This window comes from Dromaius novaehollandiae, chromosome 11 (genome assembly GCF_036370855.1).
Source record: "Dromaius novaehollandiae isolate bDroNov1 chromosome 11, bDroNov1.hap1, whole genome shotgun sequence".
NCBI lineage: Eukaryota > Metazoa > Chordata > Aves > Casuariiformes > Dromaiidae > Dromaius > Dromaius novaehollandiae.
This window is the reverse complement of record NC_088108.1, coordinates 2,823,897-2,840,199: the sequence shown is the minus strand read 5'-3', so window position 1 is coordinate 2,840,199 and position 16,303 is coordinate 2,823,897. Positions and strand designations below refer to the sequence as shown.

The window sequence follows — 16,303 nt, the reverse complement described above, 5'->3', positions numbered from 1 at the left end:
GGACATGAACGCCAAAGCCAGCCTGCCCACAGTCAGCTGTCAAGGAGCAGCAAGGGCCAGCTGCTCCCAGAGTGAGCTGGGCACGATAACACAACCAGCAGGGTTGGGGTCTCGCCAGCCAGGTCCCAGTCCTGCAGCACCCAAGCAAGGCAATCAGGACAGACCAAGAGATCATGGCCAAGTTCAGCCAAGAGTCAAGATCACCATGCAAGTCTGTGGCGATGATGCAGGTCCGAGGTCAAGCCAGGAAGTCATTTCTGGGGAGTCAGAGGGAGGGATGGGGAGGATGGGCAGGACTGCCAGCTTCTTATCACCGAGTGTTGCTCAAGGAAAACCTGCTTCCCTTGCTGCCCTTCCTCCCTGTGCTCTCCACTGCTGCTCCTCTCCCCCACAGGTTGCAGAACCAACGTCTTGTCTGGACCGTGCTGACTCCATCCAGAGGGACATGGAGCTCTCTGGATGCTCTTCCCCACAGTATGAATACACCGCTATGCCTGATCTTGACCAGGATAAAGCTGTTACCTCCCCACCAGGGCTGTGCCCCAACAGTGAGGTGTGGAGAAAGAGAGCAGAGAGGGAATGCTGGCAGTGGGGGAGCTAGAGGAGGCTTGAGAGAAGAGGATAAACCACCTGAGCCCTTGGGAACTGTCTCTCCGCCTGCAGAGGCTGTGCTCCTTATGTTTGATGTGATGGTGCCTGCTGACAGGGCTGTGTGTCCTGCAGGGCTCCAGAGGGACCCCAGGAAGGTGTCTGAGGCTGGCACATGCTGTGGGTTCACCCAGGCACCTTTCAGGCTTTGCCAGGTTAAGCAGCAGCAATGCTTTTGCCACCCCTGCCTAGGAAAGATGTGGGAGCCATATGGCTGCCAGGATCTGCCTGGGACTGCTCGAGTAGCTGGAAAACCTGGAATTATTCTCCCAGACTGTGGTCTGTGGTAAGCTGTTCACCAAATGGTGTCATCTTTTGCAGGCCATCTTCTGTTACAAGCAGATGGGAATGGTGCACTGTGGCCTGTGAAATATGTTGCAGGCTGGCAGGGGGCCACTGCTCCCCAAAGCTGCTGCTCTTAACCCTTTGAAGGCTCCTGGCTACAGAGCCAAGTCCTATAAGGATGTTTTCAAGAGCTCTTCACCCTCTGTGCCAGATATTGGTGACACCTATAAGGCAGCAGACATGCTTGAGAAATCTGTCCCTGAAAAGCTGGTGGTACCTTCTGTGCCTCAGTTTCCCCTAGCTTCACCTCTAGACTTGAAAAGGGGGATTCTCTTTCCACCTGGGAGGCCCCAGGCAGAGCTGGGAGTAAGTGCATTGCACCACAGATCTGGAGGCAGCCCGCGGCGTGAAGGGACAGCACCGCACGCACCACACCTGGAAGACGGAGCCATGTCGGACGTGCTGCACAAGGCACACGCCGGCAGCCTGCTGCACGTGCACGCGTACTGCTGAGCTACGGGTGTGCCTGCACAAGCACACCACGCACGGACCTGCCCAGGTTCCTGCATCCCTGCTGCGATGGGGGCCGAGGAGCAGAGGAGGAGGAGGCAGAGGCTGCAGGAGAGAGAGAGGACACTTGACACAAGAGAGCCCTGTTGCTGTCAAGGGTTGCACAGCCCAAGCGATTATTAACAAGTAATTCTTGCTGGGAACTGACCTGGTGTGCAGCACCTCGCCAGTGGTCTGGAGAGGAGGGCGAGGGGCATGTGTGTGCACGGGACGGCCTGAGAGCAGCCAGCGCACGGGAAGGCTGCTGTGTCTGTCACCTCCCCCAAACCTGGTGGCTTTAGGACCGCGAGGCACACTGGCACGCTGCGGAGAGTGAATGGAGGGGAGCTGCCCTGCCTCCACGCTCCCCTCCCTGGACTGCTTTGCTGACTTGTCTGCTCTGATTCAACACATGCCGCAGGGGAGCTGGGCCAGGGGGCTGTGTGCGCCCAGGGCTGCGCAGAGTGAGAGCACCCACAAACTTTGCTCAGTGTCTCTGCCCCAGCCCTGCGCTCTCGCTCCCTGGGTGCCCTGGTTGGAAGTATGTCCACGGATGAGGTGTACGTCCTCCGTCCCTTCAAACTCATCGCCCTCTGCTGCATCTTCACCGGCTTGGCGCTGGATGTGGTGGCCCTCCTGAGTCCTGCCTGGGTCACCTCAGACTACTACTCGCTGTCCTTATGGGAAGTGTGCAAGCAGTCCACGGACATGTGGCACTGCCTGTCCACCCTCAAGACAGGTGAGAGATGGGGACATCCTACTTGGGGGATGGGACCACCAGCATGGGCAGCCAGGCTGGGTCTCCTACTGCCAGTGTTCCTGCCAGAGCTCTCCCTGGTGCATTTACCCCCCTAAAAATTTGCACCCAGGATGATTTTGGCCCTCTGTCCTGGGCTCTGCTGGAAGGGCACCCAGCCGTGGAGCTTGCCAGTTTGTGAGAGGGGAGTGTGTGGGGCAGGAGATGTGCCAGACCTTTCCCAATTGGAGCAGAGCAGACCAGGCAAAGGAGAACCAGCCTGGATGCAGGTATTGCACAGGACTGTGCTGCGAAGCTCCTAACAGCCCCTCTGTGATGCCGAGCAGGGCCATGCTCTCCGTATGGGGGATTTTCAGGATTTGGTCTCTGTTCTGCTTGTTTTCCTTTCTTGCTGCCCTGCTAGCAGTCACATCCTGCGAAGACACCTGTCCCCTCACCTAGCCTTGCTTCCCTGGGCTGCTGTCCCTGCCTCTGACCCACAGCTGAACCCCTGTTGGTCCAGGCTTCTCCTGGGCTGTGGGAGCTGGTCCAGACCTTGTGGGGAGCTAGCGAACACAGTGCAGAGGGAGGTGTCATGAGGGGAGCGCATGAGGTAGGCGAGTTAGTGGGAGAAACCCAGGTGCAGGCGTCAGATGTTTCCATCATGCAAGGCAGCATGGTGTAACGGGCAGAGCTCGGAGGCCGGGGTGGCACATCCAGCCCTGGGGCTGCTGCAGGGTGCCCAGCAGCTCAGGTCTCCATGCTGTGTTTCATCTCCTGTAACAGAGGAATAAGGAGACTGACTCTCTTCTTTGGGAAAGGATTTTGGAGCTCCATGGGCAAGCAGGGCTAAGAGAGGGTAGGCCAATGATTTGGGGTTGCTTCCAGGCCTGGCCTCAGGCTTAACTCACACTGACGAGCTTGGCACATGCACTTGGCTGGGAGGCAGCGTGCACTTCCCCTTAGGCATCTGCTATCCAGGCTCTTACCAAGTGGGTCTCTGTGTTCAGGCCTGCTCCCTGCACCGCCAAAAGCTGGTGAAGCTTTGCTGGTCTGAGACATTGTGCAAGTCTTGGAGTGTGGCACCTGCCCGGGAGGAGATCCATGCCTGGTTTTGGACATGGAGCTTGTAGTTGTGTCCCCACCAACCAGGCTGTGCTCCAGGCATGTCAGAGATGGTGCTGCCAAGTTAATGAGTGGCTTTTGCCCTCCACGGATAAGAGTGAGCTCATGTAGAAGGTTCCTGCTCATTTATTGTGAGTGGGAGGATGGAGCCAAGAGACCCCAAGCTTAGACCAGTCTAACAGGCCAGATAGCTGAGGTCGGATGTGCTGCTGGGCTTCAGGGAGTTGTTACCCCAGGATGCCTTGAAAGGTCACTCTCCTTTGAAAAAGAGGGGATGTAGGTAGTCAGCTAACAGCTGCCTTGTTTCTTCCAACTGCTGCTGCATCTGTTTGCCCACTTAGGCCACCTGTGACTATGGGTCAGTGAACAGGGCTTGGTTTGGCATGTTTTCCTCCTTGCATTGTAGCTTTTGGACAGCGACATGAACAGGAGAACTGACTCACTGCTTCCTCCACATCTTTTTACAGTAGAGACTCCTTTTAGATATAGTAAAACCTTGAGACAGAGCTTTCAAATACAATGTTTCATGGCATGGCAAATCTTCATTGAGAGCCAACATATCTGCACCTGTTGGGCGTGGTACAGATGTGAAGTTGAGGTGGACAGGCCCCTCCTTGTAGGAAGAGTGTGAGCAGAGACCTGGAGTGTGAAGCAACGTGCCTGGGCCTGCACGGCTCCCTGTCCTGTGCTGTGCCGGCTGTGTGTGCCTTCCCAGGACAAACCTGAGCCCCGACGCCAGAAGACATTTGGACCACGTGGAGACCTGATCCTCCCAGATGGATTCTCGAGCTTAGAAGAGATGCCCAGCAGATCACCATGGCTGCACCATGAGGTGGGAAGGGACCAGATGAAGAGGCAGTGGGAAACTCCACTTGCCGCTGGGGTCTCTCCACGTCTGCATTTGCAGCTGCATGTCACAAGCCATAACTGTTTTACTGAGCATGCACTGCTGGAAGGGGAAGCAGGAACTCATCCCCCAATCCCTGCCTATGCCCTTCCCTTCCCACCACCAAAACCCCACAGAAAATGAGTCCAACGGAAGTGTTTGCTATCCGGGCTTCTCCTCACTTCCATCCCCACAGGGCCTGGTCTCCTGTCAAGGAGGTCACTGGGTCCAGGTGGCTGACAGCACAAGCAGGCAGCTTCAGGACATGGTGGATGTGTTCATGTCACCCTTCTCAGGGCTCACAGTCCAAGGAGAGCCACTGAGGGGTTCAGTTGACCCAAACCATGGCCATGGCAGGATGTTTAGGGGAAGCTACGAGGAGGTAAGTCTATGCTGATGCCTCATCCTCCCAGCCGGCGGGGATAATGGGCTAAAACTGGAGCTCCAAGGGCATTGTTGCAGACCTGAGGGAGACAACATGATCCTGGTCTCTGCTGCAAGCTGCTGTGAAGCTCGGTGGCTTAGCTCTGCCAACAGAGTCAGTTAGATCGGGGGTGCAGGTGTCTTGGAAACCCCTGTCTCATCTGCTTCTGAGTTGGGTCACAGTCACTGCCTCCTGCTCTCAGCAGTCAGGGGGATTTCAGCTCTGCTGGAGTCCCTTGTTGATGGAAAACCTCTGTGCTTCTGGTGGCCTGTGGAGGTCACCGCCCTGGCAGAGCCGGGATGGCAAAGCAATGGCTTTGATGCTGCAGGCAGCTGGGCGCAGAGGATGTGGACCCCCTCCACCAGCTCATCTCCTCAGTGAGGCAGGGGACAATGGCAGAGCTGCGCGCAAGGCGGTGGGGAGGCAGGCAGGAAGACCAACACATGCTGTTTACTTCTATTTTTTTGTGCCGTCTTTTGTTGGTAACAACTCAACCAGGGAAACGGGGCCACATTCCTTGTTATTCCGTGGGCAGGGGGTTGTGCAGCAAGAGGGCACCGAAGCAGATGGGGACTCACTGCATGTGCTGACCTTTCCCGTCGCAGCTTGCCCTCATGATTTATACTGCAACTGCCTGTCTCCATCCCCCCCAAATTAAAGCAGGGCTTTAATTTGTGTAGCCACTGCTGGGAACAGAAGGCACGGAGGGGCTGACTTCAGCCTCTTTCCTGCCATGGCCTGGTTGGGAGAGCTTCCTCAGGGGCTGCTTGCTGATGTTTGGCCTCCTGGAGATTCCTGGGCTGCCTGGATGCTCTGGTGAAAAACATCTAGCCACTGCATATGGCTCAGTTTCACATGAAGGCTCTTCATTGTAGGCAAACTCTGAGCAGGGGACTGAGCTGTGATCCCTGAAATCTTGGTGGAACTCCCAAAGGAGGTGTCAGCTGCATATTTACTTCTTAGCCATCCCATGACTTCGCCCTGTATCCCTCGGTGGAATCATTTAGGGGAGGTTTGGCTGAAGTATTTCTTTCAGGAAGGCAGCTGGTCGTGATATGAAGACCAGGGAGAAACACTGTATCCAGCACTGCTCTTGGTGTCTTCTTCCAAAAGCCCATTCTCTTTGCTATCAGAAAACGTGGCTTTTTGTGTTTGGCATCAGCCCTGACAGCTAGGTCTAGATATGCTTTTCCCAGAGGGATTTCAGAGCTCACTGCCACCAGCTTGTCTTCCCTCCCTGGCCATTGGATGGGAATCAAAACATTTCTGGGTTTTCCTCTTCCAACAGGCTCTGCAGACAGAGCTCAGATTCTCTCACTGCATTTTCTTCAGCCCTGGATTACTTTTATGCATGTGCTTGCTCCCACAGCAGATTCTCCTTTGGATTCCTGGAAATGGTAGAAATAGCTCCTGCTTTGAACAGGCAGGTGTGGAGGAGCACGTGGCCTTGGCAGCAAGGCAATTCTTGAGCTGCTGCAAACAGACAGTGTTTGGGATGCTGGTATGTGAGCAGACAGACCTGACTCATCTTCCCCCATATACCCGTATACCCAGTGCCTGCAGCTGTGCCTGATGGCATGTCCCAGCAGAGCTTTTGCCCTGTTTGATATATGTGTGGCACAGAGTGGTATCTGGACAGGGCTCTCCACTCCCCCCTTCTCCCAGCCAGAAAATTTTGGGTCGGGTCAGATAGTGTGTGATGATGCAGGCACAAGATTACCCCATCCTCCCCAGACAAGGTGATGCATGCCAGATGCTGGAAGAGCCCTGCCTGGGGCACAAGGTAGGGAAAGCCCAGGCCAGGCTGCGGAGAAACAGGAGGCAGCTCAGGCTCTGTCCTTTCCAGGGCTGAACTGTTTTGCTGGACAAGACAGGTGTTACGCAAGCCTGTTACGAATGCCTCCACCCAGCCCAAGTCTGTTCCTCATTAAGCAGAGGTGAAGTGTCTGTTCCATATGGCTCTGTAGCCTGGCCCACCTCCTTTCACATGCTGGTGTCTCTTTGCAGATATACAGTTGAATGGGGCTGCTGGGTCCTATGGAGAGCCTCGGGGTGCTCTCCCTTGGGGGTTTGCATGTGATTGCTGGTGCCCTTCCTTGGGATCTCATCTCCTTATGATCGCTGGCCCTGGTCCTGCTGCACTAGGTCTCCAGTTTGTTTTTCTTGCTCACCAGCTATCGTGTTTCACTTTCAAGATGCTGCCATAAATGGCTGAATGGCAGCAGTTCTGCCATCCCACAGGGAGATAGAGTGGCTGAGCTCTTCCTGGAGGTGCTTCCCTGGCTCATATCTCCTGGCCTAGGTCCTCTCCAGCCCTAGAGTTAGTGCAACACTACTTGGGGTGCTCTGGCCAGATGAGGGCATGTGTGAGATGCAGGGTTTTTCTCCCAGGATCCCAGGCGTGTGTTTTTTTTGCAGAGGAAAGGCTGGTGATGGGTGCATAGCTGAGGACAGCTGTGCTGAGACATGAGCAGCCATGCTGTGCCCTCGCTGATGCAACAGGCACCTGCATCACCTCTTCTGTGCCCGCGTGATTTCCTTTTGCCCACAGACATAGGTGCTTCCCAGGGCAGCCAGCCCATCTGAAGGATGGGATTTCAGTGCACTGCGTAAAGCTCTCTTATAGCATGTGGGGGATGGCTGCAGGAGGCAGGTGGTGACTTGGCAGTCAGCTACTGTGTCGTGCAGGAGTTCAGCAGATGCAGGTGGAGGGCTCGGCAGGCCCATCTGCACTGCGGAAACGTGCTTCCAGCATGGCAGTGGCAGCCATTCCCGGCACACCTGCACTCTGTGTGGGCAATGCTCATCCTGCTATTGTGTTTTCCCCTGTTGCTGAACCAGCGGTGAGAGCCTGGTAGGTACATGACGTTGATGGGATGTTTGGCCAAGCTTGGGTTGGAGGCTCTGTGCATAGCGCATCACACCTTGCTGCACCTGGGACGCGTCTGGGCAGACTCAGCCTCCTGATGGTAGGACTGACCCTAAAGGGATTCTTAGGTCTTAAATGTCTTGAGCCGGACCTGCCAGATCTTCCAAAGGGAATATAAGGTGTCCTACCCTGTCACTCCCCTTTCTCCTTCCATCACTTTTCGGGCTGCTGCCCCATCTGTTTTCTGCCAGTGTGGGACTGAGGCTTCTGGGGACATTGCCATGCTATTAACTGCTGATTAATAGGAGTTCTGGGAAAAGTTCTTTGTTGTGGTGACAAAGGCTGAGTGAAAAGCCCTGCTGTTTCCAGATGCTTCATTCATTTGTGGGTTGTTTGACTTTTCTTTCCCCTCCTCCCTGCACAAGCTGCAGGCTGTCCTGGGCTCAGCTCCCACTGCAGGGTCTCTCCTCCATGCATTGCCCCTTGGGCTGACTTTTTCCCAGACTGCAACCTCCTTCTCCTCTTTGGGGAGGGTCTGTGCCAGCCTTGCTGCTCCCTCCGCTTCCAGCCATCCTTTACAACAACCACCACTCTGCAGGGTACCATTCTGCCTGATTTTCCTTTCCCTCTGCTCTGTGCTGCTGCTGGTAACCTCCCAGGACACACACAGCACTCTGCTAATGCAGTTGCACTGCTGACGGGGCCAGCCTAAGTGATGTTCATTCAGCGCCAGTTTACATGCACTTCTGATACTGTCTCACATGATGTGTACGTGAGCGCGGACCCCAGTAAGGAAAATATTAATGGCTTGGTTTGTTTTCCCTTCTTGCTGCCCCATTTGCTTGGGATGGGGATTGTCCTTTACCATGTGCAGCGACTCTGAAGCAGAGATGGTCAGAACTCTACACGAGAAAGAGCAAAGAGTGGTGGGAAGTGCTGTTGCTTTAAAAAGCTGGACATGTATGAGCTGGTCCTGGCTGTACTCCTGGAACGTGATTCCCTCTGGGGTGAGACAAAAGATTCTTTTATCCATACAAATTGCCATTCCTCAAGCATTTAGAAGCAAAGTGCTAGTGTTAAACCACTTATCCAGTTCAGCTTGAAACATTCCTGTTCAGGTGTGTAAGACATTGCCCCAGCCTAAACCTCTAAATACTGTGCATTTCTTTAGGTTAGTCATAGGAACACAAAGAAACTCCCTTATGCACTCTCTACTAGGAGGGAACCCCCTTTGCTTTGCCTCTGTTTCAGCCACAGGATGTGAGCTCTGGGCCACAAGGTGCTGAAGCCCTAACGATGCTGATGGGAAGGGCAAGGACATGCTCCCAAGAGACCCCAGTGCTTTCGCAGGTGTTTCAGATGTTCAGCCCCTGCCTTGGTGTCAGCTTTGCCAGCCCATCCTCTCTGGGTGCAAACATGTCCCAGAGCTTCCTTCTTCCCTTGGGGGATACCAAAGAGAAACACTTCCCTCTGCCACCTCCCTGCTGTCACCTGGCCATTTGGCTGCTGAGCCACCTGAAATAACAGCATGAACAACAAACAGGGTGAAGCAAGTCATTCTAAATAACTTGTCTCAGGTCCTTCATTTGCCTTTTTCTCCATGAAAAACTCATTTTTATTTGTATAGTGTTTTTTTGGTGAGTATATGTGGAAAGCTGTGAGCCTACTGGTTTATGATTCACTTGAAAAAAAACTGAATTCAGTTCTTTTATGGTGACAAATTAAACAGTCTTATTTCTGTTGGTTCTTTTTTAAGCTGGGCAGAGTGTAGTCAGACTCCAGTGGGACCCAGCATTCAAGGTGAAAAAAGCCTGAAGGCTGAACTCACTGCTGGCCCAAGAGATGTTTCTGGCTTAGTGAGAGGAGTGGTAGACTTTTCCACCATGAGCTTGATTCACAGCATTCTCAACAGGACAACATTCATAATGCCTCCTCCAGTTTCTTAATGCTGTTACTGCTCTGTTCATTCTGAGGTTTCCATAAAAGGGCAGTTTATGAAATGAGCTATGTAAGTCTGGTCCTACTACCTCTGGAAATCCCAGGACCAGGTATATAGAGGATTGGTGGTTCTTTTTTTTTCTATTTGTGTTTTATTTTCAAATTATCTGACTTCGGCTGCAGTTTCACAATACGCTGAACCAAAAGTTGCAATGCTTTAGTTTTCCAAAGACTATTTCTGCTATCACCTTCCCAAGGATGTGAGAACCGGCCCCAGTTTCACATGCTCTCAGATTTTCTGGTTCAAATTCCCACAAGCTCTCAGTCAGAAGTCCTTCCAGGTGTTTTTCCTTCAGCAAACCCCCCGCTCACCAAAAAGCCTGACTTTGGAAATGGGGAGTAGGTTTTGCTCAGGCACATGGGACATTTGAGGGGACAAGCAGTTCTAGCAATAGTGGGCTTGGCTATGGAGATCTCAGCAAAACCCAGGCAAGGGATGCTTGCATGAAATTGCTTCTGGAGTAGTCTGAAGGCCTGAATCTAAGTTTTGTCATAAACCAAAGTTTTCCTCCAAATTTGTGTCTTTTCTACTCTAGACTGGCAAGTGGCTACACTGGTGCTAATTCTGACAGCAGCTACAATCGCTCTCTTGTCCTTCCTCATCTCCCTGATCTCATTCTGCTTGGAGATCTACTGGCAGTACTACAGAGTGGTTGCTGTTCTCCTTTTTGCTGCAGGTACCTCTATAAATAGATTATCCTTTGGCTGCTTGGATTCCATTTCAAGGGATGAACTCTCTCCTGACTCATTTTGTACAGTTCTGTTAAGTTCACAAATGAGGGCAGGGTTTGGATTGGTTCCTAAAAAAGGTGTCTCCGGGCTAACTGAAGAACAGGAGTGATTCACATTTCATTTTTAATACTGAGTTGTGGCCAGCTAGGATCCTGTATCCTGGGATGCGTGGTCCTTCTGTGTATATCTGCTTTAAGCTAATGGCATCAATTTGCTCCATTTATACATTAGGGCCAAGCCATGAACTTTCTTGCCTGTAAATGGGACAGCTCAGACTTGATCCAGCAGTGAAAAGCGAACATTAGAAGGCTCCCTGGGGGAAGCAATGAACAACTTTAGACACAATCCTTCAAAAACACTACTGTTTTATTTAGCAGAAACCTCTCCCGAAGCCACAGGACAGATGTCCTAAGGCAAAGGTGTCAGCAGCATCACTGAGAAGTGCTGTGGTATTGTCCCATCCACTATACCTATTCTCTAGGCTTGGTGGGTCAGTCACAGATTTGAAAATGTAGTACACTTTTGAAAGTGTAGTTAAAGGAGAGAGCAACAGCCCCCAGTTCTGTGTTTATATGACTTTTTAAAATGTTCATACTCTTACCAGGGAAAATTGTTTGCAGTATATGTTGCCTATAACACTGTGAACCCAAACCCAGTAATGCTGTGGACAAGGGTTCATGAAATTAGTCAGGGCAGAACTATCAGTTTATGCACAATGGATTTTCCAAAGTGAAATGCAGAAATAGAAATAAACACTTTTTAATAACTTTTGCCTTGTCGTAGTAGTAGAACAAGTTAGGGGCAAAAAGGATGAGATGTAAATCTAGTTCACTGCTTGATTTTGGTTTTATGCAGTGGAAAATTCACAGAGGCTTTAAAAATGATGAAGAAATCGCAGTGTGGGTCTGTTCCAGGCCTTCCTCCACTGCTGTTGCACTGAATGTGGCAGCCCTCTATGTGCTTAGATGGAAGGGGAAAAAGGGAAGTAGAGTGAAGGTTGCCAACAGATGACTGCAATTTTCCATGCCTCGAGTATCAGTATTTTATTGGAATCCCTTGTTAAGGGGAAGAATTGCAAAGTGATATATGCTTCTGGGCTCTCTGAAAGTGTAACACTTTTTTTTTTTTTTTCCTTTGCTTCTTCCCTGTTTTTTTCCCCTCTGTCCCAGTGGTGCTGCAGATCTGTGCCTTGATTCTCTATCCGATCAAGTTCATTGACAGTAGCATGCTGAGGACTTACCACGAATTCAACTGGGGCTATGGCCTGGGCTGGGGATCTGCCATCTTCATGCTGGGTGCAGCCATCCTCTACTGCCTACGCACAGACATTTATGAGGGTGCCTCCTACTAGGCCGGGGAGGCTAGCCACAGCACATTACTGGAGTGTAACTAGATTGCCCAGACCAGGGTGGGAGGGGTGGGCAAGGGTGGTTGTGGGGTTCTTGGGTATTTTGGAGCATCCATTTCCTAAAATATTGAAGAACGAGCTTGGCAGTAAGTAAATTGTGTTTATAAGCAAGATGGATATGAAGATCTGACATTCATTAGAGGATCAGGGCGATGGAGAGAAGTAGATAACAGCTCCTCAGAATAATCAGCTGGTTTCTGTATCCCGCATGGCTTGATCTGTGTCTTTTTTTTCATTGTTATTACTCTTATTTTTGTAACACAGGTTGGGACAGTGAGGTGACCTTAGGAAGTGATTTTCATTGTTTAATGAAGGAAGTCATTCTCATTTCTTTCCTTCTGACATATTTATCACATTAATGTCAACTTGGAAATTTGTAACATGGGACTGGGGTTATCTGTGCACATGTGCTGAGAATGAAGGTCACAGGGAAGTCTGGGTGCAAGGCTGGGAGCTACCGGGTCTCATCTTTTGGTGGCTGCACTCTGCAGACTATATTCTGATGTCGAAGAGAATAAATAAAAGAGCCTGCCTCGATCTGCATGTGTATTTTCTTTTAGAGATCTTTAAAGGATCAGGTGACTTTGTCACTAGCAGTTGGGAAGAGAGGTCAGAGTTGAAAAGGTCTGGGATATAAATAAGCAGAAATTGCAATTTAGCTCTTTGGACTAACCATATGCAGCAGGTGAGACAAGCCGTTGCTGCAAACCGCTCAAGCCAGAAATACTTTGAGCCTTCCAAGCCCAGATTCTTTGCAATCTTTGTTGCCTAAAGGAATCTGTGATGCAGAAATCTGGAGTCCAGCTCATGAGGACTCAACTGTGCTGCTAAAGCCAATGGAAGTCATAAAACTGCTCTAACATTGGGAGAAGTGTCTCTGTAGGACGTGTCTTGCCAAAAACCATGAGCTGAGGGAGCAGAGTTTGGTGGGGAGAGTGCCAGTACTGGATTCAGACCTCCTTCTCTCAGCTAAAGCTCTGTGTGCAGCTTTTTACAGCTTGCACTGCCAATCAGCTGCAAACTGGTGTTGCTGAAAAGGTACTTACTTGCCTGTTCTCAGCCCATATTTCAGAAAGCTCTCCTGTGTTCCTAAAGATCCTCATTTCTGAGAAGCACTTCACCCTGTGAGCAGGCAAAAGTTCCTGTGAAGTCCCTTCTGCTTAAACGCAGTGCCCTGCCTCACTGTGTATGCAGGTATGGGGACTAGGTTTTAGGAGCAATTTCAAAACCCTATTTTTTCAAAACCCTGTATGCTTACAACACAGGTACTCAACAGCAGCATAATACAGCAATGCTAGCAGAGAATCTTCCAGTCAAGCTCTTGAGAAAGCATAACTATAAATCAGTCCATGGCAACATATGAAAGTGGTCCTGCGACGCTCATCATTCGACTTGAATTATACTCTCCCAGATTTGGATTCCACATGTTTTAATGCAATGGCTTTTTCTGAGCTCTCTGTTTTAACACTGACAGTCTGAAGCAAATCTTCCAGATGCAGCTGGCTTAGCAGTTCTCTGGCCCAGACAGAGAGGTTTGGACACAAACCAACAGCCCCATCGTGTGGTTATGGGACACTCAACTGAAGACAATAAATGCGCTCTAGAGAGCGAGCACAAGTGACATTTCCTGGGGAAAGGCACCATTTCCACAATGCTAGTAACCACAAGCTGTGCAAATACCTCGGGCAAAATAGTCTGGCTTCTGGCAAACTTGTGACAGCTAAAGACAAACAATGGAAATGCAGAACACAGCATCACTCAGTGGTTGCTCTAGTTAAAAGCAGGCTCAGAGGAACCTCCTTTAAATTTGTTTTCTCATTCTATTCCTATTATTAAAATTGTAGATCATGAAATTAATCCTTGCCTCTCCCCACTCATAGTGAAGGTCTTTAGTAAGGATTATGGGAGCCTTATGCTCCCATCTCAGCTATTGCATGGAGTGAGATGTGGGAATTTCTGAACGTTGGGAGTCAGCAGGAAAATACTGTGTTGAGGTCTTGTGTTTAAATCCAAACCTTTAAACATCCCTTCTCTCTTCCCCCTCCTGACCACTGTTCTACACGAACAGTTTTATTCTGAAGTTTTATTTTACAGATAAGCTTTAAAGTGACTCATTTTGCGTGGGAAAGAATTGTGTTGTCAAGGCTTCCCACACACACCCACCCAAAGTTTTATTTTCTCTGCACTGGTGAAAGATCCAGAAGAGCCTGATGAGTTCAGTGAAGGTAACCAGAACATGAAATCATTGATCAGAATATACCTCTTTGCTATCCACCAGCCCTGAGCTCTGGGGCTGAGCGCATTTCATGGTTTCCTGGTTAATCAGTGTTTATAACGTGTATAAACAGAGTGAGCAGAACCACTTCAGTTTCCCTACATTCTTGCTAATCTCTCTCTTTTTTTTAAACCATCAGCACTAACGAAATGACTGGGGATAATGACTGGCATAAGGTCAAGATTTACAAATCCTGTTTTTCTTCTAACTAGATAGTGTTCCTTATCATAAAGTGGTGGAGCAGGTTTGGATGTGTGAGTTTCACTGCATATTTCCAACCCTCTTGCTCTTGGCTGCTGTTTTTTTTTTTTTTTTTTTTTTTTTTTAATCTGGAAATACCTGGCTTCCTAGTGTGTTTGCTTGTTTGTTTCTGGTAAATGAAGTGCACTCTTAATAATTTTAATCTTCAGCTTACTCATACTTTAGTTCTAGAGCACCTGCTACCCCAGAGTTTCCACTTTTCAAGGAAATAAAGCCAAACTGGGCTACCTGTTCCCATGAACTGGGATAGCTGTTCTTTTGGCATAACTCGCAGAAAGCTCACCTGCTTGACCTAACGAGAAACAGTATTAGCTGCTATCTGGGACACTGCCGGTATACAGTGTGATTAACAGGGATGCAAGGAGTTCGTGCCAAGTGTATGTCGGCTAATCTGGTATGAATTTCAAAGCACTGTTCTTGAAAGCTGCCAAACAAAGATTACGGGAGACACTTTCCTTTGCAAACAAGAGTGCAAAGCTGGCCTGCATAGGGAAGATTTCTGCTAAAACTCCTGGGCTGTAAAGGGAAGCAGAGACCCAGGGCAAAAGTGATTTTGCTTACACCCATGTCTGTCAACATCTGTGAAGGACCTGAAGGGGAACAACTGGCCAATCAGTCCCAGAGACTGAGAAATAGATTGGCAAAACCAGCAACGTACCAAGTTTAAGAGGGAGGGGCGTTTTCGCCCTGTCTCCTTTCAAATGATGTATTTTACTGTCCTAGCTTTGGAATGCAGCTGTGGAATCGCTGGCTTGCACAGACCATTCATAAGCTCTGAGGGAGCCTTGCCGTTCCTTGCGCAAGTTCCAGACCTAGCAATCTGAAGGTGCAACTGCCAGCACTGCCAGAAGATTTCATGGGCCAAGTTTTAACAAGTCCTGACTTACAGTATGTTGCAAGTGCATGACTTTGCGTCACTGTTAAGCTGTGATTATACAGAGAATGCTGATGAGAGAAAAGATTAGGGCACATGCACAGATTTTTCCAACCTGTACCTGTTGCACTCTGAGGGTGCGTAGGTGCTTAGATATTACAGGGGAAAGTGCAAAGGCGGTATATGACATGGCCACCTGCATGGGTGTTTCAGTATCGTCATGGAGATGGAGAAAGGAGCTTTAATTCTCCCTTTGCACTGTCAACTCCAATGCACACTGGTCTGTCTGAGGAAGCACTGAGCACAGCAGTGCTTGTAACCTGTACCAGAGTTGGCCGTAGTGTGTGGTCAAGGTAGACCTGTCAAAGGAAAGGAAAAACTGGTGACAGGAAAATCAGCAGGGCATAAAAATTTCCCTTGTTCATCCAAGAGTAAGGGAAACCTCTACCTTTTACAGCTGGAGGGGCTTTTATGAACTTTGCAGAGATTTCTGTTAACTAACTAAACCAACTAAAGGATGAAGAAACTTTCTATGATTTTCTAGGGCAAAGGCAACTGACTTCAAACAGGGAAAGAAACTTTTCCTGTTCTTTTCTTCCCTCCTCCATCCGCATTGGGAAAGATAAAAAAAAGTCTCTTGAATAAAAGCTTGTAAAAAAGAAACATTATCAAGATGACTTCCCCTTTATGTTCAGCCTAGGTTTTTATGGCACAGAAGTCAATCTAGTATCCTCCCAGGTTGTGTATGCTGAAAATTATTTTTGTAAATACCGGCAAGTTGGCTTTGCAATCACGCAACATTTTCATTACGAAAGGAATATCTGCATCTTCTTGCTTTTCACTGAGAATTTAATCACCAAGTATGAGGAGGAAAAGAGATGTAATAGAGTCAGCTGAGATGCTGTGTAAACACGTGTTTCGAAAGACAACATTTTTTTCCAGCATTACCAATTCTTGTAACTTTTGCTTTGAAGATAATCCAGTGTTCTTTAGTTTCCAGCTCCTGCAATCAAGGGCATTAAAAATCTCAGTGCTTGTTTAAAAATAAGTATATTAATTGCCATCTTTTATGAGGGAAGAGCTTGAGAACGAAGCTCAGTGTTTAAAACATATAGGATCGATATAATTAGATATCAAATTTAAGCTCATCAGCTTTAAAGTCCTACAGGTTGGTAATATCCGCTCTGTTTGCGGGTAGAGCTAGACCTTGAGGACAGGCTTTCAGATACGGCC

General features: G+C 49.4%; 1 protein-coding gene across 1 annotated transcript; it reads left to right on the top strand.

Moving 5' to 3' along the window:
- Positions 1 to 1,519: 1,519 nt before the first annotated feature.
- LOC112987747 (transmembrane protein 47-like) lies at positions 1,520 to 12,197 on the top strand. Its single transcript, XM_026107775.2, has 3 exons — positions 1,520 to 2,221; positions 10,057 to 10,197; positions 11,422 to 12,197. Exons 1-3 carry the CDS (start codon positions 2,026 to 2,028, stop codon positions 11,601 to 11,603), a joined length of 519 nt encoding a protein of 172 aa, XP_025963560.1. The 5' UTR covers positions 1,520 to 2,025; the 3' UTR covers positions 11,604 to 12,197.
- Positions 12,198 to 16,303: the final 4,106 nt, after the last annotated feature.

Bases quoted from the DNA above. Each gene is read 5' to 3' on its own strand.
- LOC112987747 (XM_026107775.2), top strand. From the start codon at position 2,026: ATGTCCACGGATGAGGTGTACGTCCTCCGTCCCTTCAAACTCATCGCC. The intron at 2,222-10,056 runs GTGAGAGATGGG...TTTCTACTCTAG, and splicing joins CCTGTCCACCCTCAAGACAG to ACTGGCAAGTGGCTACACTG. The intron at 10,198-11,421 runs GTACCTCTATAA...CCTCTGTCCCAG, and splicing joins TGTTCTCCTTTTTGCTGCAG to TGGTGCTGCAGATCTGTGCC.